Source organism: Equus caballus, chromosome X (assembly GCF_041296265.1).
Source record: "Equus caballus isolate H_3958 breed thoroughbred chromosome X, TB-T2T, whole genome shotgun sequence".
Classification (NCBI taxonomy): Eukaryota; Metazoa; Chordata; class Mammalia; order Perissodactyla; family Equidae; genus Equus; species Equus caballus.
Genome location: NC_091715.1, coordinates 4,392,109 through 4,417,178, shown reverse-complemented (window position 1 = coordinate 4,417,178; position 25,070 = coordinate 4,392,109). Strand labels below are relative to the sequence as shown.

The following is a 25,070-nucleotide window of genomic DNA, read 5'->3' as shown; positions in this document are numbered from 1 at the left end:
GAGGCGTGGCCACATGGCCACTCTGTCAGAGGAGAGAAGATTCGAATACAGGGCCCTGGACACCCTTCCCTGCGAATCTGCGGAAAGAGACGGAGGAACCCAAGACATCAACATCACTTGGCATTCCACCACGGGCAAGAGCATCCTTAACAGGCCCTGGATGGAGTGGGTTATACCAGAGATTTAGCCAGACCCAAAACATCAGGAAGGGAAGGAAGAAAGAGGAAGGGAAGGAGAGAGGAATAAAGATAGCTCTTGCCCCGCTTTCCTGCTTCCCTAGGCTCCTGGATTCATATATATATATAATGTGTGTGTGTACATAAATAAAGTGTCAGTGTGTCACTCAAGGCATCAATATGTTGAGGCCTGCCCCCACCCCTCCATCATAATATCACAAGCTGCTCCCATGTGAGTTCTCCAGCTAAAGGAATGCTGAGCAACGGGACCCTTGCAGTTGGAGGGGGCATGATAGAATCTCCAAACTCTCCACAGACCCTGACCAGTCATGCCGGCTGTAGCCTCAAATGTTCCTCAGGTCAAATGTTCAACATGTCCCTTGCAGACCCAGCTCTGGCAGCTGGCAGCTGCGGGGCTTTGCAAGGGCAACCTGGAGGCATGGCATCATCCATCAACCTCAGGCTCCCTGGGACCAGGTCGGAGCTATGGACAGAAATCAGGGCTGGTGAGGGTGAACTTCAGGGCTGAGTGCGACTGCTCGCAAAGACAATTGGTCTGAAGCAACTTTCCAAATACAACACACAAAGCAAACACAGAGACAGAAGAACCAAGACAGCAACATGAGGAAGTTGAAATAAGCTAAGACTTTAGAGAGAGTGGCATATATTGGCAGATAGGTATATATACATATATATAGCTTTTTTTTTTTTTTACAATAAATGGCGTGTTTAAGTTTATACATTGTGTGAGAAAGGATCTTTTTATTTGTCCCACCAGTTCTTAATGAGCTTGACACCATTCTACTAGGTTCCATCCACTACAGGTAGATCTTCTCTGTTGCAATTAAAGTCATCAGGAAAAGTAAGCTATCATTCCATGGGGAAAACACAATTTTGCAAAAAATAAATTGTAATTCGTGGAAGAAAATCCATCCTTCCTCTTCACAGAAGCTGTCCATCTTTGTGAGAATTATGACAAGCCACAGGGCATCTAGTTACTTGCCTAGAAACCACTTCAACAGAACACATTTTCATTTTTTTCCAATCTAGCTTGTGACAAAGAAGCACTAGAGTACCCAGTTTTGCTTTTAAAGTGAAAGTGTGTCACATCTTATGCAAGAGATGTTTCTGAAGAGTGTGGAAAATAAGACAAAAAAATGAGTTGTGGGGCTACTCCGATGGCGTAGTGGTTAAGTTTGTGTGTTCTGCTTTGGCGGTCTGGGGTTCACAGGTACAGATCCCGGGGGCAGACCTGCACACCACTCGTCAAGTCATGCTGTGGTGGCATCCCACATAAAATAGAGGAAGATTGGCACAGATGTTAGCTCATGGCCAATCTTCCTTACCAAGAAAAAAGAAAGATTTGAACCATGTTTTCATGTCTATGGGGAGTAGAACTTCACCAGGTTCCCCAATGCATCTCTTCTGCAGTTGCCATGAGGTTTTGCCAGTTCAGTCATAGTGAAGGGGGAACTCCCTGTGGGCACCTTGGTTCCTGTATGTGAATAAACTGGATTCTCTGCCAGGAGCCATGCCCAGAGCTGCAGTGGCTGAATCAGGGTGAGGGAGACCTTCTCCACATATCTCTGTCCCAGGATGTCTGACACCTTCATCACCTCCATCTATGTGTTTGCCCATTTTTGCAGCAAATCTCTAGAGGCTTCAAAACCCAAGCAACCCCCTAAGCTCCTTTTAAGGAGCGCACTATCTGTGACATTGACATCAAGTACAGCTCCTAGGTTATTCCTGCCATTTTGAGTTCTTAGTCCCGGCACTGGAGCCTTTTTCCCTTTTGAAAATACTCCTTTTATGTAGGGAATCAACAGAAATGTGATGTCATACAATGGGAAAGAAAAATACCTCTCTTGTTTGGGTATCCATTTGTTTCCAGAGAATGGAAAGATAGTGGGAGGGAGAATTCTAAAGACTCCAGCAGTTAAGCACTGGCATATGCAGGCGCCCCACCAATGTTTTTAAAATGAATCTGTTACAGGTTGAATTGCGTCCCTCCCCAAAAAAGATGTGTTGGAGTCCTAACCCCTGGTACCTTAGAACATGACCTTATTTGAAGATAGGGTCTTTACATAGGTAATCAAGTTAAAATTCCGTCATTAGGGTGGGTAGGAATCAGATATGACTGGTGTCTTTATAAAAAGGGGAAATTTGGACACAGAAATGCAGGAATAGAGAGAAGACGACATAAAGAGATAAAGGGATAAGATGGCCATGTACAAGCCAAGGAGAAAGGCCTGGAACAGATTGTTTTCCTCACAGCCCTGAGAACGCATTAACCCTGCTGACACCTTGATCTCAGACTTCCTGCCTCAAGAACTGTAAGACATACATTTCTGTTGCGTAGGTCACCCAGTCTGTGGTCTTTTGTTACAAGCAGCCTAGCACATTTGGGTCACAGTCCCCTCACTAATTGGTGATGAATTGCCTTCTCTGAGGTCTAACGTCCTCAAAAGGAAATCAGAACTGAAGTAAACGGGAAAGTCGCTTACAATCAACAGCTCTAAAAAGACACAAATTACTTGAACATATACCTTTTGCTCATACTAAGAACTTGACCTGCCTCCCCACATTTAACACCCCCATTTTTCACACGAGGAAACTGAGGCACAGCAGTTCACTGCCTGTCATCGTTGATAAGCTAGTCTTGCTGAATCCAGGTGTGTCCCCAGTATACAGTTTTTGCACTTCACCAGAAAGACATCCTCACATTTTAGAGTCTTTGGAACTTTCTTATTTCTGCTTTTTGAAAGATCCTGTCTTTATGCTTAAACGTGCATATGCAACGCCAACTAACATTAAATAGAAACAAGGACAAAAAGTATTTCTGAGAGTGGGGGAAAAAAAGCTATTCAGGTTGCGTTCAGAAAAGTTGGAAGAGAATAAAACCTCAGAGCAACCACAGATAGATGAGACATAAGAAGGGGAAAAACGCCAAGGCATCTAAAAAATTCTTACGATTTCGGCCCTTTCCTATAGGATTTCGGCCGGGAGGAGGTGGGGTGAGGGATGCTCAGGGAGATGCAGGCGCCTAGGCTGCAGATCCGCGCGCCACTGCGCACGCGCCGAGTGGGGACCCGGCTAGGCGGGCCGCCAAAACCGAAAGAGAAACTTGCTGAGGGTCCCGGGACTGGTGGCCCAGGCTCCCCCACCGGGGAACTCCATAACTCAGACCACTTGCCTGCACGTTTACGTGGTGGCTGGCAGTGATGCCACCCTGAGCATCTTTGCACCCCTCTCCTGAACGACCCTATGCACCGTTCTTCTAGGATGTCCCTCTTTCCTCACAAACCTTTCCAGATTCAAGCCATGCGTTTGCTCCCAGACTAGGAACTGGGCTGTACGCGGCCCCTGAATGAGCATCCCAGCTTGCTGACTGGCGGGCAGTGAGCGGGAGAATGTGGACTAACTTGCCGCGCCCGCGGCGGTGGGCGTCCCGGGCGCGCGTGCGCGGGACCTCCCGGCCGGCACGGAGCGCGCGTGCGCAGCCGGCGCGGCCCGGGGCGGCCCGAGGTCCCGCGGGCTCAGTTTTCCTCGGCGGTCCCATTTGGCTCAGACGGCAGCGCCATGGCAGCACGCGTCTCCCCTCTGCGGCCCGTCACCCACCTGCTCTTTGACATGGACGGCCTGCTTCTGGGTGGGTAGCGGCGCCTGCCTCCGCGAGGGCTTCCCAGGAGGGCGCGCGCTGGGGGCGCAGGCTCGCAGGGCTGGGGGCGCGGCGGGCCGTGTCTGGGCCCCCCGGGCGGGCGGCGGGGCAGCGGGGCCCAGGTCCGGCAGGCCGTGCGCGGGACTGTGGCCTCTTCGCCGCCGGGGGCACCTACTTCCGGTGACCGCGCCGCGCGTGGGGACGGAGTGCGTGGGGGCGGCGCGCGAGGGCGCGGTGTGGGGGACCACCGCGCGGGCTGGACGAGCGCACCCCGGCCTCAGTTTCCCCAGGTGCACGCGAGCCTGGACGGTCCCTGCCTGCCTGCCGCCGAGGCGCACGCGGCTTGCCTGGAGCATCCTCCAGGGCAGGGCTCCTCAGTCCGTCTCGGTTTGGGGACACGTAGCTGGAGGCGTCTGGGGTGCCCTAGCAGGAGGCGCGGGGAGTTATACTGGCGTGTGCAGGGTAGAGGCCGGGAATGCCGCCGAACTCCCTGGAGTGCACAGGGCGGCACAGAGCATCACAGACTCTCCAGCCCCACTGTCTCTGGTGCACAGGGGGAGGCACGCTGCCAAGGTGTCCGGTCGCCCAGAGTGACCCGCAGCACGGGCATCTCCCAGGAGCTGCCTGGCTGTGGAGAACCCGATGCCCCATCCCACACCTGCTCAGTCAGAATCGGCCTTTTAACCCAAGCGCCTGAAAGTTTGAGAAGTAGCCTGTGCTATGGGTTTCAGGGATTATCAATTCTTGTACGTGCGCTAAGCAGTCCCATAGTCTATCGGGGTAGGCACGAATTTCACCAGTAAAGAGGAATTCAGAGAAGAAAACCCTCCATTTATAACTCAGGAGAGAACTGTCCCTAGCGCTCCCTGAAGCCTGACCTTGTAGCCTCCGGAAGGCTGCATAGGACTGTAAAAATGCCTGCATGCTTTATGTGGACTGCTGACCTGGTGGAGGTGTACATGCATTATTGCTTCATCTCATAAAATCCTGCAAGGTAGGGGGAAATATTTGCATTGACTAATTAAAAACAAAAACACTGCAACTCAGAGAGGTAGAGTTACTTGCCCAAGGTTGCACAGCTAATAAGGAGCAAAGTTGAGAAATGATTCCAAGTCGATTTGTTTCAAAATATAAATGATGTTGTGCTCCTGTTACATGGTGAGTGTGACCTTGCCCCTGCTGATGGTATGGCTCTGTGGCTCAGTAGTTATGAGACTGATTTTTTAAAAGGCACACGCAAAAAATTTCATTTTGTGGACGCAGATATAGAAACGGATGAATTCCTAAGAGGAAAAAAAATCCCCATAGAGATCACTAATTGGAGAGAACAGTATATACAGCTACTAAATCTGAAATGACTCAATTTCAGAAAGCTTCTGGAATGCCTCAGTATAGTTTGTAGACGTGAATTTTCTTGCTCAGATGGTCAAGAAGTTAAATTGTCAAATAAATTCCTTACCCCCTAACGAAAGGTCCAGAGAACCTGTTGTGGGAGTCTTATGAATTTTAATGCAAACCAAGATGTCTCATTAAAATTAAATTTATCAAACTTCTCAATGAGCTTAATGCTTACTCCTGACTCTAGATTCACGCATAGCTGTTCCCTGAAGCGATGAATGTGACTTATGTGGACCTGCAGGCAAGGTTATCAACCAGGGTCTCCTCTTTGCTAGTTAGGACAAATTTAATGGTTTAGCTCCTAGCGCTGTTACCCAATCCTCTGAACCGGTCACAGAACAAGAATTAGTGACATTTGGGAAGATAAGACTTAGCTCTCTCCCTGCCCCTCATTTTCTCCTTTCCTGCCCTAATTCTTTGAGGGGTAAGGCCTTGCAGAACTTTCTCAGAAATTCACCTTTGCTTATTCCATTCTTTTACAAAATGTATAAAACACCGATTTCCAAAATGTACGACTTTATCTCCCCTAATTTAGTCATTATGCCTACTCTGATTCTTTAGTACCTCACTTCAGGATATCTGTTGTTTGCGTAACAATATACCATCAATTTATAATGAGTTCTTTTGCAGTAGGCCTGCTTTTGGGAATTTTGATTGCATTTCCCCAGGAAGTTGTGTTTGTTATTGTAGCCCCAACACTCCAGTTCTCAGGGAAGTGCAATTGGAAACAAATAGTTTCATGGGGAATTCCTACATTACAAGAGAAGCTTGTTTAATCAAGAGGAGAATTAAGAAGACAACAGAGGAGCCAGCCCAGTGGTGTAGTGGTTAAGTTAGCATGCTCCACTTTGGCGGCCGGGGGTTCGGATCCAGGGTATGGACCTACACACTGCTCACTAAGCCACGCTGTGGCAGCATCCCAAGTACAAAATAGAGGAAGATTGGCACGGATGTTAGCTTAGGGACAATCTTCCTCACAAAAAAAAAAAAGTCAATGGAGATTTTTGCAGAAATGTTGACAAGAACACCAGGGCACTTTCCAGTGCTTTTGAAATGTATGATGCTGTTAGTTGTCCTTTCAAATAGAAAAGACACTTTTGGATCTGTTTTTGTTGGCACGAGGTGACAGTCAGCTCTGAGCTAGGTAATAGTTTTGGCTCTCAAATGCCATTGAAGAGAAAAGGGGGCTGAGATTAATTATGGACTAGGACAAGATTTTGAAGAAAGATGACAAGTATTAAACAGGGTCTCGGCTCCTGGCTGGGGAAGATTATCTAGTTCGTAAATAACTGAAATTAAGAGCACAAGAGGTGGACCCATTCTCTTTAAAAGACAAGGAAGTTTGTTGTCCAGAGCAGTGCTGTCTAATAGAAATAGGACCACATACAGTTTTCTGGTAGCAACACTAAAACAAAAAGATGCAGATGAATTAACTTGAGTGGTACATTTTTTTGATCCTAACTTATCCAAAATACTACTCAACATATAATCAATATAAAAATCGTTGAGATATTTTACATTCATTTTTGATACCCAGTCTTTGAAATCTGTGTGTATTTTAGACTCACAGCACATCTCAGCTCAAAGCAGCCACCTTTCTAGTGTTGAGAGGCCACATTTGGTGAGTGCCTGTGTATTGGACAACCCAGGCCCAGAGCTTTAGGAAACAACTCATGATGCCTGCTATTGATAATAGGGCCAGGTGGACAGTGGATGTTAAGAATATTCAGAATTAGGAATTTTGGTATCTGTAAAATGTGGTATACATAAAATATGTTTTCTAGGAGTCTGATACAGTAATTACTTAAAATCTTAAGTCAGCAAAGAAAAATAAGCTTATTTTCAAATTCTTAAAAAATCAGAAAATAATACAATAGATCTGTGAGGAGAATATTCGTGGTGTTGATTATAATTTGTCATGTTTCCATGAATGCGTGCAGATTGCAGGATTTTAGTGGGTGACACGTGACTTCTATTTCACTTTCATATAGTGGAATAGATGAGCTGTTCTGTACCTGTTCTCGGTCCCAGAGCTTCCTACTTGCAGATCACAGCACTTGAGACTGTTTGGAAGTGCCTGTGTCTCTGTCTGGGGCCCAGGATAGCCCCTAAGCTGCGGGAGGGGCAGGGGCTTTGTGGTGCTCGCTGAGCTCAGGAAATCACTGGTTCACTGAACCAGTTCACGGGCATGACCGGTCTCTGGTTGGAATACTCTCTCACATGGTTGTCCTCTTCTTCACTTCACCTAGGCTAATTTCTTTAGACGCTGGAACATCCATCCATAAAACGGATGACAAAAAGAGAATTTCCTTATATAACATTAGCACATGCCCTAGATTAATTTTTGAAAGAACCGACATGTGTTGTCATTAGAGCCCGCATAAATACATAAGAGGTTTACAAGTGGAGTTATGAGCTTTTCAGTGTCCATCGTTCTGATCACTTAATGTTATGGAATCTGTGCACTCCCAAAGAGCCTTGGCCCCTTCCTAGGAAGGTAGAGCAGAAGAGGGATCGTTCTGGATGCGTCCGTATGCAGTGGGTGTCTACCCTCAGAACTCACAGCGATCCCAGTTGGAGTGAGATAAATGTCTCATGCTCTTCGTTTGGGAGACCCCCTCCCTTTCGTGAGTGGATTGGGGTCTCTTTCCGGATGTTGGGGCAGCTATGCTGTCATATGTTCCCCTTCTGTCTGCCCTGGTCCCACTGGGAGCTAACAGCACACACTTGGCTTTCATTTCATCTTACTCAGGTGAAATTTAGGTTCCTTCCATGTTCGCAAAGGTCTTGGCTGAAATTTGGAGGCTAGTCTGAGGCCTTGAGGCAGAGCAAAGTCCACGCTTAAGGGGCTCTGCCTTCAGCTTTCTCATTGCACCATAATCAACAAGTGATCATCTGTTGTTTATGGACACTGGAAAGGTGTCTGGAATGTGGTAAGCATAGAAGACCTGTGTTCAGATTAAGGGTCCAAAAAGATGTGGAGTAAGATGCTGGTGGGGGTCAGGGGAAGGTGAGAGTAGACTATGTTGTATATTAGAGGAAAGTCATCAGTAATAAAAAACAATCCAGTTATAGACTGAAGTTGGTAAACTCCGCTCTTGTAGGTTCTGCTTGTTAGTAGACCTGAACCATGTCCACCTTAAGTTTGTTCTTGTAGTTAGTGGTTAGATGTCTACCATAGCTGCTCCTATTTGTAGAATAATTGAGAGGGGAGTGAGATTTAAATTGACAAAATTCTGCTGATAAACGAGAGTTTTGTTCAGCTGGCAATATGACTGGAGTATTCAGCAGATTCTTGTCCATGCGGGTGTAAGCTGCCCTTTCCTTGCTTTCTCCCAGCTTCCTCACTCTCACAGCGTGCTTTTGTTCAGCATCTTAGCTACGAAAACTGATTATCATCGTGGGAGAGCAGTCATCCTCTTTCCTCTTGACCAAGCTCTGCTTTGTTCTTCCTTTCTCCTCGAAAAGCTGTGTGTGGGGGAGTCCCAGGTCCTTTTGGTCTTTCTGATTATTTGCTGTTTACTCGGATTCTATTTCTTTTTCTTGTTTTTTTCGTTTTTAAACTACTATAATTTAAACCAGTTCTGCTCTGTCATTTTTCAGGGGCAGATGGAGATTTAATGTAAAAGAGCAGGGGAAATGATGCCCCCAAGAAGCGTCCCCTGAAAGCACTCAATACATAGATGCCCAAGCGACTATCAGATCTTTGGATGGGATGTTTGGAAAGCAATTGATACACAGCCCATAGCTGGAAGGGACCATAGTGTGGTACCAGAGTGGATTACAGTTGAAAATAAAGTTCCTACTGTCAGGTGTATGGGAATACAACATTCGATATATTTAAACCTTCACTTGATTGTGTTGAAATGGAGGAGGGGCAGCCTGGGTTTTATGGTGCAGATATCTGTGGTTTAAATTTGCCTTCAGGGTGTGTAATGAGGAGTGTTTTTGAAAACATAATAATTCTAACATATACTTCTATAGAACCGTTCCCCTGGGGCTTTGTGAGGTGGCTGCCTCTCCCAGTTGTTAACATACTTTCTGAGCATTTCACAGGTGCTTCACCTCCTTCCTTTATCCTCTGACGCACTCACGTCCTTTGCTGTGATGCCTGCAGTCAGTAGCTAAGTGCGCCAAGCTGCTGCGCGGAAAGGGCCCTGGCGGGGGGGTGAGGGTGGTCACCTCTGCACGCCCTTGCCTGGTGGCCAGTTCCATCTGCACTGGGCTGGGCACTTGACGACCATTGACTCTCCTCTCCCAGGCGCTAAGACAACATATTTCTCTTTTGCGATCAACGGTGCTCTATTTAAAAATTTTGTAGCTCATGTGGTTAGTGAGGGACAGATCCAGTAGCAAACCAAAGTTTGTGCGACTCCCAATAGACTGTGCAGTCTGCACGTGAAATGAGAATACATGGTAATAGTTTGCTCACCTGAGCTCATTTGAGGCCTTGGAGACAAAAGCCAAAATCCGCACCAGGCTTCCCTTCCTGTCATGTTCCCTCCCCCGTGCACATGTCAGAGAAGTGGCGTGTCCTTGAGGAGAACTGTGCACTGTCTGCTCTCTAGACCAGCACTGTGCATCCAGCAGAACTGCCCACCATGCTGGGAATGTTCTGTATCTGTGCTGCCCCAGACGGGAACCATGGGTGGCACCTGGGCATGTGAAATATGGCTAGAGAAACTGAGGAATTAAACTTTTCATTTTATTCAGTTTTACTTCATTTGGATTTAAGTAGCCACTGTGGTGGGCAGCACAGCTCTAGAGGCCTGAATTTACTCATTCCTTATCTGTTCAGACAGAATTGTGTCAGCTGCTGTAAGGGATTCAAAATGAGCCTCTTCCTTTGGTCGTCTTAATAGTCCAATTGGGACACAAAACATGATGAGCGAAACGTGTGAATAATCGTTAGTGATAAACATGGTGAGGACATGATATGGACAGAGCAGTGCTTTGAACTGAAATCAGCAGGGAAGCTGTGCTGTCAAATATAGAGAGGAGCAAAGAAGAGAGATGGATAGTCCAGACCAGGAGAAGACATGGCTGAGCGATAAACATGTTTTGTGAAGCAGAGAAGAGATTATTTTTGCCAAGCAGAGAGTTTGTGTTAAAAAGGAAAAATGACTTCATGGGGCTGGCCCCATGACCAAGTGGTTAAATTCACGTGCTCCACTTCGGCGGCTCAGGGTTTTGCTGGTTTGGATCCTGGGCGTGGACATGGCACCGCTTATCAAGCCATGCTGAGGCAGCATCCCGCATGCCACAAGTAGAAGGACCCACAGCTAAAAATACACAACTATGTACCAGGGGGCTTTGGGGAGAAAAAGGAAAAATAAAATCTTTAACAACAACAAAAAAGACTTATTAATGATCATTTTAATATTTAATATCATTAATCATTTTAATCATTAATCGTGGAGGCAAGGATGGCTTCTTTGTGGGGCTGAGTTCACTCTAGTGTTTTCCAAACTTGGGTCCAGATGGTAATTATGTCCCCTTAGCCTCTTTAAACTAGAAAACCTCACCCCGTCTTCCAGCTGCATAACCTGTGTTTTCCCCCGTGTTAATGACTTTTGGAAGAGTCCAGGCCAGTTGTCTTATAGAACATTCAGCGTTCTGGATTTGTCTGGCTGTTTCCACGTGATGCCATCTTGTTCCTCCATCCCCTGTATTTCCTCTAATCTACAAGTTGTGCCTAGTGCCTCCATTGGACTCAGCCCTTCTTTTCTGGCAAGAACATCCTGCACCACCTCATCACCTATTTGGGGAGATGTTACAGGTGGTTGGTATGTGGTTGGTGCCGTCACTCCAGTCCCAGCCCTGCTAAGTCTTGTTATCAGGAAAACTGTCCAGTTGACTCTTGTCTTCCACGGTGGCATGTGGGACGTTTTGGTGAGAAATCTGGTGGTGGCCATGATGAATGCCTGGTGTCTTGAAGGCCTGAACCATTAGGCAGAAAGATGGGCCGGGTGTGCTTGCATGGAAAGCTGAGTCCTGCCCATGGCTGCTCATTCTGAAGACAGGCTGCTCCCAGGAACCTGGGTAAGTCTGGCAAACAGATTCCTTTGCAACTCTGCAGATCACACTGCGCTTCTAGCTCTGCCAAAGGCCGACCACGTACCCTGATCTCTGAGTGCTATTTGGTGATGAGGTCCAACCGTGGTCAGACTCCTTAGAAAGCATAGATTTACTGGAAGCAAGTACAGTTGCCTCCGCTTTGTCCACTTTTGAAGGGTAAGCTTGATATTTGAGATAGAGGCGCAGAGTCGTCAGTGTAGTTCTGCGTTCCACACTATTTATATGTCTTCTCCACCCCACAGAACAATATTCATGGATACTTAAAGTGATTAAGTTCTTGATTTCTAAATATCACATGCAAGAAACCCAGACTGAGGAGAAATGGCTGATTCTAGTCTGGCCCATAAAATACTACATGAGCCTAGAGCACCTTCCTATGCCAGAATGCAAGGAAGTGGTCCCACTGCGAGAAGGCAGGATGATTTGAAGTCAAAAAAATAGTGACTGTATTAGATTGTAGTATTCTAAGCTTAAAAAAAAAGAAGTCTGTGTGTCATGATCCTCAAAAGAGAGAGAGAGAGAGATAGGGATGTGGTGGGAAGGAGGAAAACTCCTTTACAGAGAATGCCAGTTAATAAAGATGGAAAAAATGGTAGAATTAGTTGGATTGCCACTTTGCAGTCCGTGCTGTAAATTATTTGGACAGGTGTCACCAGTGGAAGCCAAGATTGTTGGATTCAATGTGGAGGATAAGGGTGTCCAGACAGTGCCAGAGTGCCACACCACAGGGTACTGACCAATAGCACAGGCATACATGTACCTTCACAATGGACAGTTGTGGGGGCCACCGCTTAACCAATGGATCCCATTTACTTTTGCCAACGGTGGAGCACCTTGTTGTCACGTGCCTTCTGAGGGCAAGCCAGAATGGTTAACTTGAATCCATTTGAGCCTCTAGGAGTAGTTTCTAGTTGGAGAGATAGAAGAACAAGTAAGGTGACACCATGTGGAAACAACCAGACAAATCCAGAATGTAGGACATTCTACAAGGTTACTTGGCTGGACTTTTGAAAATGTCAAAGATCATGGGTGGGCTTCTCTAGTTTGAGGTGGAAGGTACATAAGTACCAAGTTCAGTGGATCTTAGATTGGGGGAGTACAATCTATAAGGCACATTTTTCTGACCATTGGAGAACAATGATATGCACTGGATGTTTAGCTGATGTTCTCCTATTGTTAATTTGCCCAGGTTTGGTAGCGGTATTCTGGTTGTGTGGAAAAGCGTTCTTACTTTTTAGAGAAGCATGTGGATGCATAAAGGAATGAAGTGTCAAGGTGTCTGCAGATTTGTTTCTTGCAAGCAGGTGTAGGTTGCATGGGTCTTTCCTGTACTACTTTCAACTTTTCTGTCTACATGAAAGTAAAAAAGGAACAGGAGGAGTAAGCCTTAAGCATGAACCACTAAAAAACGAAGACAAAAACAAATGATTAGGTAGTAATCTGTAGCTTCTATTTAAGAGATGAGAATATGAAATATACATCTTTAGAAGATTCCCCTTAGAAGCCTAAAATGAACAGCTCCAGAACCTTCACCTCTCTGGAAAATTTAGGTGGCTTCTTATTCCCTGATGTGTGTGTCAGCAGAGAGGGTTCAGAAAAGAAGGCGCCCCTTCACTGTTCTTATCCTCCAGTTCCTCATGTTTTCCTCACTGCACTGTCGGAGTCGGCCCCCAGGGTTTGTAGACATTTGCATATGACATTTCCTTTGGGTGGTATCTTAAATGGAAGCTGATATTTTGTGGGGAGGTCACAGTCAGGAAAAAGGAATAAAAGTCTCCTGAATTTCTACCAACAGTAGCCTTGCACGGCTCCCTGCGTTTCTCGTGGTGTGGTGTGCAGATTGGACCTGGTGGCAGTCTTTCCTGTTAACCTGTCAGCTGACTCCCGGACTCTTGTGACCACTCATTGCACCTCTCAGCTGACTTCTGCAGCTCTAGGCATGGGTTCATTTTGTCCCTTACCACCCATGGGCTACCAAGACTTAAAGGGATCCTGGTGGGGGTGGAACTTGAGTGAAATAATGAGATGACTTTTAAAGGGATGCCTGCATGAAGGTGATGCCTGCATGTCTTTTTCTTTCCCTTGGGCCTAGTGTTGTACCTGGAGCCAGGGCCCTGAGGGTTACCTCTGCATACACATTGAGTTCTCGTCCCTTGTTTACCTCAATTTCAGTAGCTTACAAACCCTTTAGCTCTCTCTTGCTTTTACAAAAATCACTTGGTTATTGAAAAAACATAGTGTGCAGCAAGGCATTACTCATATTTTTGTTCTGGCTACAAATAATCATAGATTTCATTAAATACTCAACATTTTGCTGATTTCAATACAGTCCTCTCGTGCATTCTTGTTTTCTTTCTGCATGTCTTATTTCTCTCATTTATCTTAACATAAAACATTTCCTTTGCTTAAATCAATAACATATTTTTTGTATGATTACTACATATGATCAAGGTAAACTTTACGTCCACCTGAGTTATTAACTTTTGTCACCTGATGTTTTGACCTTGTATGGACATTTTGGTGATGGCACATCAGCTTTTAATGTGGTACATGTGGGTGACTGGCATTATAAAGTAGAATTAGAATTGAATTTGAGATTTGGAATTGAAGCACTTCATCCTCTCTACAATGAAACTGAGGCAGGACCACCCAGTGAGCTAGTTGACGAGCCTAGTGAAAATCCAGCTCCCCAGCTCCTATGGGGCATCTTATCATGTGTCTCTCTGGCAGTCTTGATGCCAGACACTGGAACTGGCGGACATGTCTGTGGCTGTGTCAGCCCCCATTGATACAGGTGCAGTTAGAGGTCCTTCCTCAAAGATCAGCAGACTGACCTCTAGTGTTTCAGTCTCATCGCATAGAGGATCCACCGAGACGGCCGCCCAGGACCACTCTTGCTTATGAACACATTAGCTACAGTCTTGGATGAAGCCCAGCCCATTCAGCACCTGTTCACTTGCTCTACCGGTTTGGTAAAATTACCTGTCCCCAGTGTTTCCAAGTACCCCTGCATACTCCACATCTTTAGCTTTTGTGGCATTTCACAGATGGCATGTAGTGACGTCTCCTAGGACTTCAGGGGCTCATCAGAATATGAAAACAATCAGATTGAAGGCCATGTTAATATCTAACCCAAGGCCCTTACTGCACTGCTTAACATGATTTTGCAAAAGAGATTTAAGCCTCTGAATGTATTGTGCGGCCCTTCTTTATACCAATAGTGTTTATTATTAGATCAAGTAAAATAATATCGCCACTTAGTGGGAGGATGGCGTTTCTCTGAAGTAGCCTAAAGAACTTAACATTTTTATCTAATCCCCTCTGTAATGTTGAATAATGAATGCAGTATACCTGTCTCCATATTTACAGTTTGTTCTTTCTACTGATTGGATTGGAAATAGAATTGGAGTCCTGATTTTGAGGGTGGACTTTAAAAGTGTCCTATCATCAGTGTCCTAGTTTGGGATAAGTTTATAGGCATCATTTCTTTCCCCACAGGATGAAATAGTCCTCCTCTTGTTCACGCTGGTGCCTCCAACTCGACTGGAGTCCTGGCCCTTCCTTCCTCAAGGCTTCTCCTCCAGAATGTATGGTCCTTTTCTTCTGAATGTTAAGCTGCTGCTACTGCTTTTTCTTCCCCTTTTTAAATGCTTATATACCTCTCATAAAGTATGCTAAGTCTATCATTTAAACAGAAACACTGCTTCAACCTTGTGGTCCTGCCATAGCCGTAGGGTGTCTCCCCGTTTGCATCCTCAGCCAAGCTTCTTGAAAAGGCAGGCCACATTCTGCACCCCTGCTCCCTCATCGCCCTAGCCTCCCCGCAAACAGTCTTCCTCCCCACTGCCCACAGAGGTTGTGCTGACAGGCAGCAATGACTTCCGTGTTGCCAGATCCAGTAGGCGCTCTTTTCTTAGATTTCCAGAACTTTTCTGCTTCATTGGCCGCTCCCCACTCTGCCTTGGGACTCTATCTCATTGTCGTCACTGACGGTCCCTCTTCTGTCCTTCTCATGCCTCTCTCTCCCTCCTCACTTCTGTTTGGGGGCCCTGTGACTTTGCCTTGGACTCTCTCTCTGGAGATGTCTGTGCACTCCTGGCTTCAGCACATGCCCTTACTCTCAAGACTCCGACCTCTGTCGACTGCCTTCACCTCTTTGAGCTCCAGTGACATTTCCCAGTAACCACTGGGTGTTCCTACCTGAGCTGCTCAGAGGCAGCACTGAAGCCCCCTCTTTCACACGGAACCTGGAATTCTCTGCCAGATCTGCTCCTCTCCTGCATTCCCGGGGAGCTGCACACCTCAGAGACTGCAGTTACCTTCGAATCTTCCATTCCTCCCTCTCCCTCCCCCGCCAGCCTTCCAAGTACCTACTCATTTCTAAATATTTCAGAGCCATTTTTGTGTCACTCTAGCTGCCGCTGCCTTTCTTTAGACTCCCGGGCTTCTGCCTCCTTTGACGGTGAGTGTTTGCGGAGAGCCTTTCCCACACTGTGCCTGCGTTCTCTCTCTCTCGTAACTCTCAGAAGGCTGAGGGCGCGCGGTTAATGCCCTCATTGCTCATGTTGCAGGGGAGGGAACCGAGTCTTCGTGAGGTCAAGCAGCTTAACTTCAGAGGCAATGACTGGAACAGTTACCACTTCATGCCTCTTCTCACAACTTGAGAGAAAGAAGCAACAATTCACCAAACTCAGGTGTTCTCAAGGGCAGTTCTGTTACTTCCAGAAAGATCAGTGGTGGTTGTTGAATTTTGGTGCCCGCATGGGTGAAACTGCCAACAGATTTTGGGGTCCGAGGTATGTGGATGGAGAAGGCTTTGGTGAGAGGGTAGACCTCACCAGGAATGTTTCTCTAGAATGTCCCAAATTCCTTTGTGGGAGGCAATTTGGCCATAAACTGGTCCCTAAATGCTTTCCAAGACAAAGAGCGTTTCTGTGGATAAAAGTAACCCTCAGCTCTGCTGTGGCGCACCAGATGCCCTCTCCCATCCTGTGTGCTGGGTTTTTTGTGCTTGGAGATGTGGTCATAACAGGAACATGTAAGTCGTGTCTGGGTCTCCAGGTGCAGCCTGATGAACTTGTTCCTTTCTGAAAGCTCCAGCCGTGTCTCAGCACCCGTCTTGTAAAACCAGTTGTGCTGACCTTGCCTGGCAGAGAGCAGCCTGGTAAAAGCATGTGCATTCGCCCACAGGGTCATTTGAGCATTACAGGTAGCCAGCCAGCTGAGGCAGTTAAAGAGGCTTAATGCTGCCAGCTTGTAGGTGGGTCCATCCAGATGGCTGAAGACGGGTGGCACTTTCTGCTGCTGAGAGTTTTTTGGGGGAGAGAGCTTTCAGTTCAAAAGGAATTTAAGAAAAGCGTGATAGGACGGATCCACAAGGGCTCTTGAGGAGAGAGAGAGGTTCTGGGCGTTCCTTCGATTCACAAACGCCCTAGGCTTTTATAGCACATCCCCCAAATGCCAGGTCCTGAGACTGGTGCAGGGAGTGGATACAGTGTGGTCCCTATGCTTTGCTGGGTGACAACAGTCAGGGGTGCAATGGGGTATGCATTGGGAGGAGGGAGGAGGCAGGAGGCAGTTTCCATCCTGCTGCTTTATCATTTGTCTGCTGAGCTGACCCAGTTTCCTTGTGAGCTGGGAAAAGGAAGTGGGCTGGCGGTCCACGGTGCCTCCCAGGAGAGAGCATTCATCCTGAGCTCCATGGTAGAGCTGTAGGAGTTGGTTAGGTGGAGAAGAAGGAAGTGCCAACAGTGTTCCGGGCCAGGAGGGCAGTGTGTAAATGTACAAGAGCGGAGGTTGAGAAAAGGCGGCCTGTGCGTGACCAGAAAAGAGGTTACTCAGTGAATGACGAGAGCAGAGGCAGGAAGGTACGCCCAGGACACAGTATGGTGAGCCCTTGTGCCTTACTCAGGAATTCAGATTTTACCTCACGGCTGTTGGACAACCTTGTAGGCAGAGGATGCTGTAGAAAGGTCTCTTTGATGATGTGTATGACTAAAGCTTAAACACTCAGAGACAGGCTAGGAGGCTGTTGTGATCATCCAGGGGAGTGAGATAACGACTGTGTTAGTTTCCTAGGGCTGCTGTAACAAGTTACTATAAGCTGGGTACCTGAAAGCAACAGAAATTTTTCTCGCAGTTCTGGAGGCCAGAAGTCCAAAATCAAAGTGGCAGCAGGGCCATGCTCCCTCCAGAGGCTCTAGGGGAGGATACCTCCTGCCTCTTCCAGCTTCTGGGGGCTCCAGGTATTCCTGGGCTGGTGGGCCGCCTCCTTCCAGTCTCTGCCTCCTTCTTCACATGGCTTCTCTCTTCTCTCTTATGAGGACACCTGTCATTGGATTTGGGACCCTCAGGGATAATGCAGGATGATGTCATCTCAAAACCCTTAATCACATCTGCAAAGACCCTTCTTCCAAATAAGGTCACATTCAGAGGTTCTAGGGGGTTAGGATGTGGATACATCTTTTTGGGTGCCCCCATTCATCCCACTACAAGGGCACAAAGGGTTGGCACGAAGGAAGAGGAGAGGCCTGATTCAGAGTCTGTGAAGGTGAGCGCTGGGTCTGGAGGGACTGAGGGAGAAGGAGCTGGCAAAGATTCCTATCTGGCTTATGTGAGTAGCACTGGCTTGTTGTGAAGCAGAGACCAGAGGAAGCAGTAAGGCTTTAGAAAACTGATGAGTTCTGTTCAGGGCATGTGGACGTATTGAGTTTGAGTTGCCTGAAAGTCTAAGCAACTTGTTAGGTTGACAGCATGGATGGAAACCACCATTGTTTCCCCTTTAAAGCAGACGAAACCCTGGATGCTATTGCCCTACAAAGAAAACTGAAATGATCTCATCAGTCTAGACTCATGTTTGGATGGTGGCAGTACCTAGAAGGCATTTTAAATTTACATTTTGAAGACCCCCTTCCCACATATGGTGCACACACTCACTGAGGTGGAGAGTTAGTCAAGGAAAGAAGGATCTGGAAATTTAGCTATGTTGACTTGCATGCCCCCCTGTGTTTTGCTGTATGTTTTGTTTTGCCTGGAAATAGAGAAAAATGGATTTGGAAGCCAGGAGGAGAATGTGCTACCCTGATAGAGAGAGAGTGGGTCGGGGTCCTTCCTCATTTTCAGGCTTCCCCTCAGCTCTCTGATTCCTCCTTAACCCCTGCGTCAAGCCTGCCCTTTGGGCATAAGTCTTTGTGGATGTGCCAATATGCAGGGGTTTTCACCACGTCAAAGTCTTCTCATTCCCTCCCTTCCTTCTTGCTCCAGCTTGGCTGCCAACATCAGGCAGATGCTGCCTTTTGTCATCCATAGCTTCACACCCAGAGTAATTCTTCACGCTTGTCAATGCTCGCTAAACCAGAAGGGCGCAGCACAAGCTCTGCACTCTCTGAGTAAGACAGTTCCAAGGGTCAGGAGGTTACAGTGGCACCTTCCTTTGCCTTCACCAAAGCTGTCTTGCCCAGAGGTGGGTTTTTAAAGAGTCTGAGTCCTTGAATAAGGAAGGAGATCATATTCTGAACTAAAAGTCCAGACTGTTATATGATGACAAGTAGGTGTTACTTCCCAGAGAGGCAGACATACTGGCAACGGTTTTTGCATCCACTTCCTCCTTTCTTGTGGGGACTTGGGATAGGTGGAATGATCACAGTCCTCTGAAGGCACGGAAGAGCTCTGCCTGACTCTCTTGGGGTTGGGAGCAAATCCGTGAGCAAAGCATTGGCTTCTAGACCATGTTCTCCATGAAGGTTGGATGGGTCGGTTCTGTGGGCTACTCAAGTCTGAGCACTTAGAACAGTGTGCGGATGTGGTGTGTGTGTCAGTGGAGAAACCGCAGTCACTGAACACCTGTTTGTTTGCATGGATGGATCAATGTTATATGACTCAGCAGGGTCGAGCTGGATCCATCTGGGATCCAATATAGGAGCCCTCTCCCTTCTCTCCACACTTCATTTTCAATACAAGCAGACAGTATGAGAACAGAAACTAGAAAAGAACCAGAGATGTCATTTGGTGTGTGCCCTATGATCTGTTAAGTGTTGCTAATGAGATGTCGGGGTATCACTAATGACATCCTGTCACCTCTTTCGCACATACTTGCTTTTTCTAATTACATTCCAAGCGGTGGTTGCCAGATCTGCCAAAGGCTAAGGACTCTGTCCTGTCTTCCCACGTAAGAACTGTGTTCACCTTGTCGTTTCACCTGCGGGAGCTCAGAGTCCAGCTGCATTTAAGTACAATGATACTTAATAAACAGTTGCCAATTACAGAAAAGAGACAGTGGGGGCCTGGGCTGGGAACTTAGAATCTAAGATGTACAGATTCTTGATTGTTCATGAACAATCACCTTGGGCCCTGCTCTTTCATCTGATGGCTGTCTGAATTTTGTCCATGTCATCATTCATTTCCATCGACACTAGCAGGCATGAGGTACTTGGATAATCGGAGCATGTTTCCCCACATAGAAATGTTGGAAATAGAAACTAGATACCCAGACCCATGTTCAGAAAACCCTGCCCATACCTGCAGAGCTGTCTTCTTTCCAGATGTCCCTGGCCATCTCTTACTGATTACGGGAAACTCCATTCTGGGCACCAGCTTGGAGTGCCAGGGGCATAGTTCTGCCCAAGGTCAGTGACTCTGCCTGTGGAGCCATTGGGTTCCAGCCCCTTCTCACTCTCTACTCTTCTCCTATAGCTGACACACTCTGGGGTTCCGTATCATGGGTGCATAATATTACTGATGGACTTCCTGTGTTCTGCGTGCACTGCTGTACACTTTGGTTTTCAAAATTTATCAGCTATTAACGTTAGAGGTTCAAAAACATACCTCTTCCTTAAACATTTAATTTCTGCTTATTCTGTTTACAAATCTTGTAGATTTTAACCCCCACTGTTAAGAGGCCATAACAGTGTTTGACTCTATTGACAAATTTTTTGTAGACCTAGACACCTGTATGCTCGTTAAGCCACATTTATAAAGCTAATATATTTTATTTCCTTGTTGGGTACTTTCCTCATCTGAATTAACAACCGAAACCTTTTTGAATAGCCAACGATCACTTTGAGCCTAATAAATTAAGTTTGTAAAAATGATAAGCATAAAGTTTACTTGACTGTCCCAAAAGAGTTCCTATAGTGTTGTCTTAAATTGTGAGTGAAAATTTGTAATATAAGTTGCATTTAAAAGTTTATTTACAGCAGTGTTGCCCCAGTAGACCAAATTCAATTAAAGAATACAAGTAATAAAATAATAAATAGCACAAAGATTTATTCAGTGGCCTTCCTTCTCTTAAACATCTCTGAATGTTTGAAGAGTTGAGAGGTGCCTGTCCATTAGGGAAAACCATTCCCCTCCCAGGTACCTTCCATTCCCACCCAGCTGCCAAGATTTTGCATTTCTTAATATATGTAAATGTCTTTCCATTTAAATCTGATAATCTTTGAACCTGACAAGAGTTCTACATTTTTTTCATTATACTTCCCAGATCCGTGCAAGACCTAGGGAGGGCTACAGAAATGATATCTGATTGAATGCTGGAGATTTTTCACGTACTTTGTCTGACTTACGCTAACACCTTATAAGGCCATATACCAACATGACTTAGGAAATGAACATGGAGCCAACCTTAATTGTGTGTCTGAGGAGCCTCTACCTGTTAACAGAGAAGGCAGCCTCATTCGAGAAGAATTTAAATTATTGACATTCACTAAATGGAAGTGTCATGGTATGTCAGTACAAAATGGGGGGAAAAAAACCCAGTGATTAAAAGATTTATGCATCCATAATGCATAATGCATGCATGTGTGGTTATGACGTAACAGGAAGAAAGGCTGAGGCTATGGTGTTCTTTAACAGCTGGTGGGTGGCCTCAGCGAAGTTGTCACAGGTAGTTCTATAAACTAGCTGTCCTGAACCTTAGATTGTTAAGGCACTAATGAATGAAATGTTAAGAAAGCTTTTTTCTTATGTTGTATTTTTGATCTATTTGAGAGTCATTGTACAGAAGCCCAGTTACACAGAAAAACAGATGGCTGAGAAAGGTCTTATCGTATTAGTTTTTTGTTGCTGTTGTAAGTTACCACGAACCAAGTGGCTTAAGACAACACAGATGTATGATGTTGCAGTTCTGGAGGTCAGAAATCCCTCATCAGTCTCACGGGGCTAAAATCAAGTGTTGGCAGGGTTCCTTCTGGAGGCTCTTGGGGAGAATCTGTTGCCTTACCTTTTCCAGCTCCTAGAGGCTGCCACCATTCCTTGGCTCACAGCCCCTTCCTTATCTTTATACGCATCAGTGTTTCACCTCTCTGACCATTCTTTTTTAATAGAGGCATTTTTGGCCGTCCCCTTCCCTCTAAGCACTGCTTTCGTTGCATCCCTTAAGTTTTGGTATGTTGTGTTTTTATTTTCACTCATCCCAAAGTATCTTCTAGTTTCCCTTGTAATTTCTTTGACCATTGAATATTTTTAGGCATGTGTTGTTTAATTTCCACATTTGTGAATTTCCCCAATTTTTTTCTGATACTGATTTCTAGTTTTATCCACTGTTGATTGGAGATGTACTTTGTGTGATTTCAAGCCTTTCAAAATTTACTGAGACTTGTTTTCTGGCCTAGCAGATCATTTTTCCTGAAGAATGTCCCACGTGTGTTTGAGAAGACTGTGTGTTTTGTTATAGTTGAGTGGGGTATTCCATACATGTCTGTTAAGTCTAGTTGGTTTATGGTGTTTAAATGGTTAAATGTTTTAAACCAAGTCTTGTATTTCCTGTTGACCTTCACTCTAGTTGTTCTATCCATTATTGAAAGTATGGTGTTGAAATCTCCATCTACTATTGTTGAATTATTTATTTCTCCCTTCAATTTTGTCAGTTTTTGTTTCATGTATTTTGGGGCTCTGTTCTTATGTTCACATATTTTTATAATTGTTGCGTCTTCTTGGTGGAATGACCTCTCATTATAAGATGTTTCTGTTAAATTTCTTTGTTTTGTTTGTAGTAAAAATGTTTGTCTTAAGTCTATCTTATGTGACAAAGCCAGTCCAGCTCCCTTTTGGTTACTGTCTGCACTGGATATCTTTTCCATCCTTTTACTTTCAACCTTTTCACACCCTTTCGATCTAAAGTATGTCTTATAGATGGCATGTGGTTGGATCATGTTGTTTTTCTTTCTTTCTTTTTTCTTCTTCTTCTTTTTTTTGCTGAGGAAGATTGGCCACAAGCTAACATCTGTTACCAATCTTTCTCTTTTTGCTGAGGAAGATCCATCTTGAGCTAACATCTGTGCCAATCTTTCTCTTTTTGCTTGAGGAAGATTCACCCTGAGCTAACATCTGAGCCAGTCTTCCTCTATTTTGTATGTGGGTTGCCACCACAGCATGGCCACTGACAAGTGGTGTAGGTCTGTGCCCAGAAACTGAAGCCAGGCTTCCGAAGTGGAGTGTACCAAACTTAACCACGTGGCCATGGGGCCAGCCCTTGTTTTTCTTTTTTTAATCCCTATTGCTAGTCTTTACCTTTTAATGGGGGTTTTGACTATTTACATATAATGCCATTATTGATAAGATAGGATTTCTGTATGACAGCTTTTTATTTATTTTCTATATGTCTTATTTTTTGTTGTTCCTTTATTCTTCCATTACTGCCTTCTTTTACATTAACTTGATATTTTCTAGTGTACCACTTTAATTCTCTTGTCATTTCTTTTATTATATATTTTTTAGTTACTTTCTTAATGGTTGTTCTGAGGATTACAATTAACATCTTAACTTCTAACAATCTAGTTTGCATTCATACCAACTTAATTTAAATAGTTTACAAAACTTCTATTTAGCTCCATTCCCACCCCCCTCCTTTGTGCTGTTATTGTCATAAATATTACCTCTTTATACATTATGTACACATCATCACATTTATAATTATTGCTTTATACAGTTGTCTTTTAAATCAGGTAGGAGAAAAAAAGATTTACAAACCAAAACACATTTGTCTTGTCTTTTATGTCCCCCAGTCGACAAAATCATCCCCCATTTGTGAACCACCACTTTAAGTTATAAAAAAGCAGTATTATAGTATCACTGTTCATCTCATTTTAAAGCAATTTAGCATAATTTAGAAAGATTGCCAAAAACATTTTTGAACTGGTCATTGGTTAATGAACCAAAAAACGAACATTCATATGTAAAGGGTATTGCATTTTTTAGTGTTTCCAAACCATGCTGATGAAATTTCCGAGAACAAAAAATAAAGTGACAATCCATACTATTCTTGGATTAATGCCACCTCCAGTTAGAACCCTTTTTGGTTTGGTAAGCTCTGTTCAAGTATTGAAAGTCATGCTAATTGAGAAGGGAGATGCATACCCAGTCATAACGTGACTCTAGGGATAGTCTCAGGTGAGTTTGACCTCAGGAGAAGTCTTCTTGGAGAAAGTCATTGAGTGTTCCTTTACCCTGACATATTATTGCTGTTTGACGTGGGCTGCACAGTAAGGGGGCATTACGTGCTGTATGAATACACTCTCTTACATTTTACCTTCTAAATATACTTTGGTTTGCAACTGGGCGATCAGAATGTGAATCTGGATGTGCTGTGTCGGCACAGTCTTTATAAATCATCCCAAGTGGAGAGGAGGAGCCGTCTCCCTGAGTCCTCCACCCTCATGCTCAGTGGTGTGTGGATGGTGTTGGCCCTAGGTGGAAGCGGCAACAGGATGACTCCTGCTGATGGAGCCCGGGTTCAAAAAAAGGGAGAGATAAATACACTATTCCGTAAAATGCCTGCTGCCTCCTTACAGGAAATAGGAAAGCAATCTTTAATCAGCATCTGCACCTTCTGAGATTTGGCTATGAAAAATCCACGTGGGAAAAGTGAGAAGGAAAGAGATACAGGAAAGGGAGAGGACATCAATATCTGGGACTAGAAAAAACTGATTTGAAAAGCTTTTTTTGTGCATGTGATCTCCTGCTAAAAGTATGCTTTTAAAAAGAAGAGAGGAGAACAATATGCATGTATATAGCATATAGTGGTATGATTCAGTATCCATCTGGGCTCTTCCTCTTTATTCCATATATCAGCTGTTTGCGCAAAGGAAGGTAAAAACATTATTTTAATCCCACTCTCTGCAGGATTTAAGACTCTCTCTCCTTTGGACAGCTCAACTTAAGATCTCGTAGCTCTCTTGAGTTTGTAAATCCAGACCAGCAGCTCTTTATCCTCCCACTACCACCATTATGGCTGTGGTAGCCGACACAGCCAAGCAGAGAGAGCCCTCCGAAGCGCAGCTAGCCCCATCATTCTGTCGCCAGCGTGGAACCTGCACTGACCCCAGCCCCTCCACACCCCTGCCTCCCCCAGGCCACCTACCTGTGGGTCCTTTCTGTCCGAGGAGCCTCACTGTTTCCGTGCATGGGGCAGGCTGTCACCCCTGGGAGCCAGGGTACCTACTCTTCTCTTCAATTATCCCTTCCAGCCCACCTGCCCCATAATTAAGAGTAACAGAGGAGTGGAACCTGCTTTTAGCCAGGACGATGTGGGTGTGGAGGGGTGACTCCCGCAGCTCCATGGAGTAAGTGGCGCCATCCTGGGTGTCTGCTCCTCTGTGCCTGTGCCCGCCTGGGGAAGCCTGAGACTGGGGACAGGAGCTCCAGAGGCCTGGGCATGCCCTCCTACAGACAGGGCCGAGCTGTGGTCTCCTCCTTTTGCTTGGCCTTTGTTTCATTAGTCACTCTTCTCTGTGGATTTTTTTTTTTTCTTTTTAAGATTGGCA

The 25,070-nt window shown here is 45.5% G+C and overlaps 2 protein-coding genes across 4 annotated transcripts in view; one reads left to right on the top strand and one right to left on the bottom strand.

The window, feature by feature from the left end:
• STS (steroid sulfatase) overlaps positions 1 to 4,208 on the bottom strand; it is a 177,455-nt gene extending 173,247 nt beyond the window's left edge. For 2 of the 3 annotated variants that reach the window (XM_070256582.1, XM_070256580.1), the window contains exon 1: positions 3,795 to 4,009. The gene's annotated coding sequence lies outside the window, so the exon portion shown is untranslated. Of the gene's footprint in view, positions 1 to 3,794 lie in introns of all 3 variants that reach the window. The other variant, XM_023633178.2, reaches the window with a different exon arrangement.
• Positions 3,628 to 25,070, top strand: part of PUDP (pseudouridine 5'-phosphatase) — a 62,453-nt gene continuing 41,010 nt past the window's right edge. Inside the window, exon 1 of the mRNA XM_023634325.2 lies at positions 3,628 to 3,825. Within this exon, the coding sequence (XP_023490093.1) occupies positions 3,756 to 3,825 (70 nt within the window). The 5' untranslated portion in view covers positions 3,628 to 3,755. The remainder of the gene's footprint in view (positions 3,826 to 25,070) is intronic.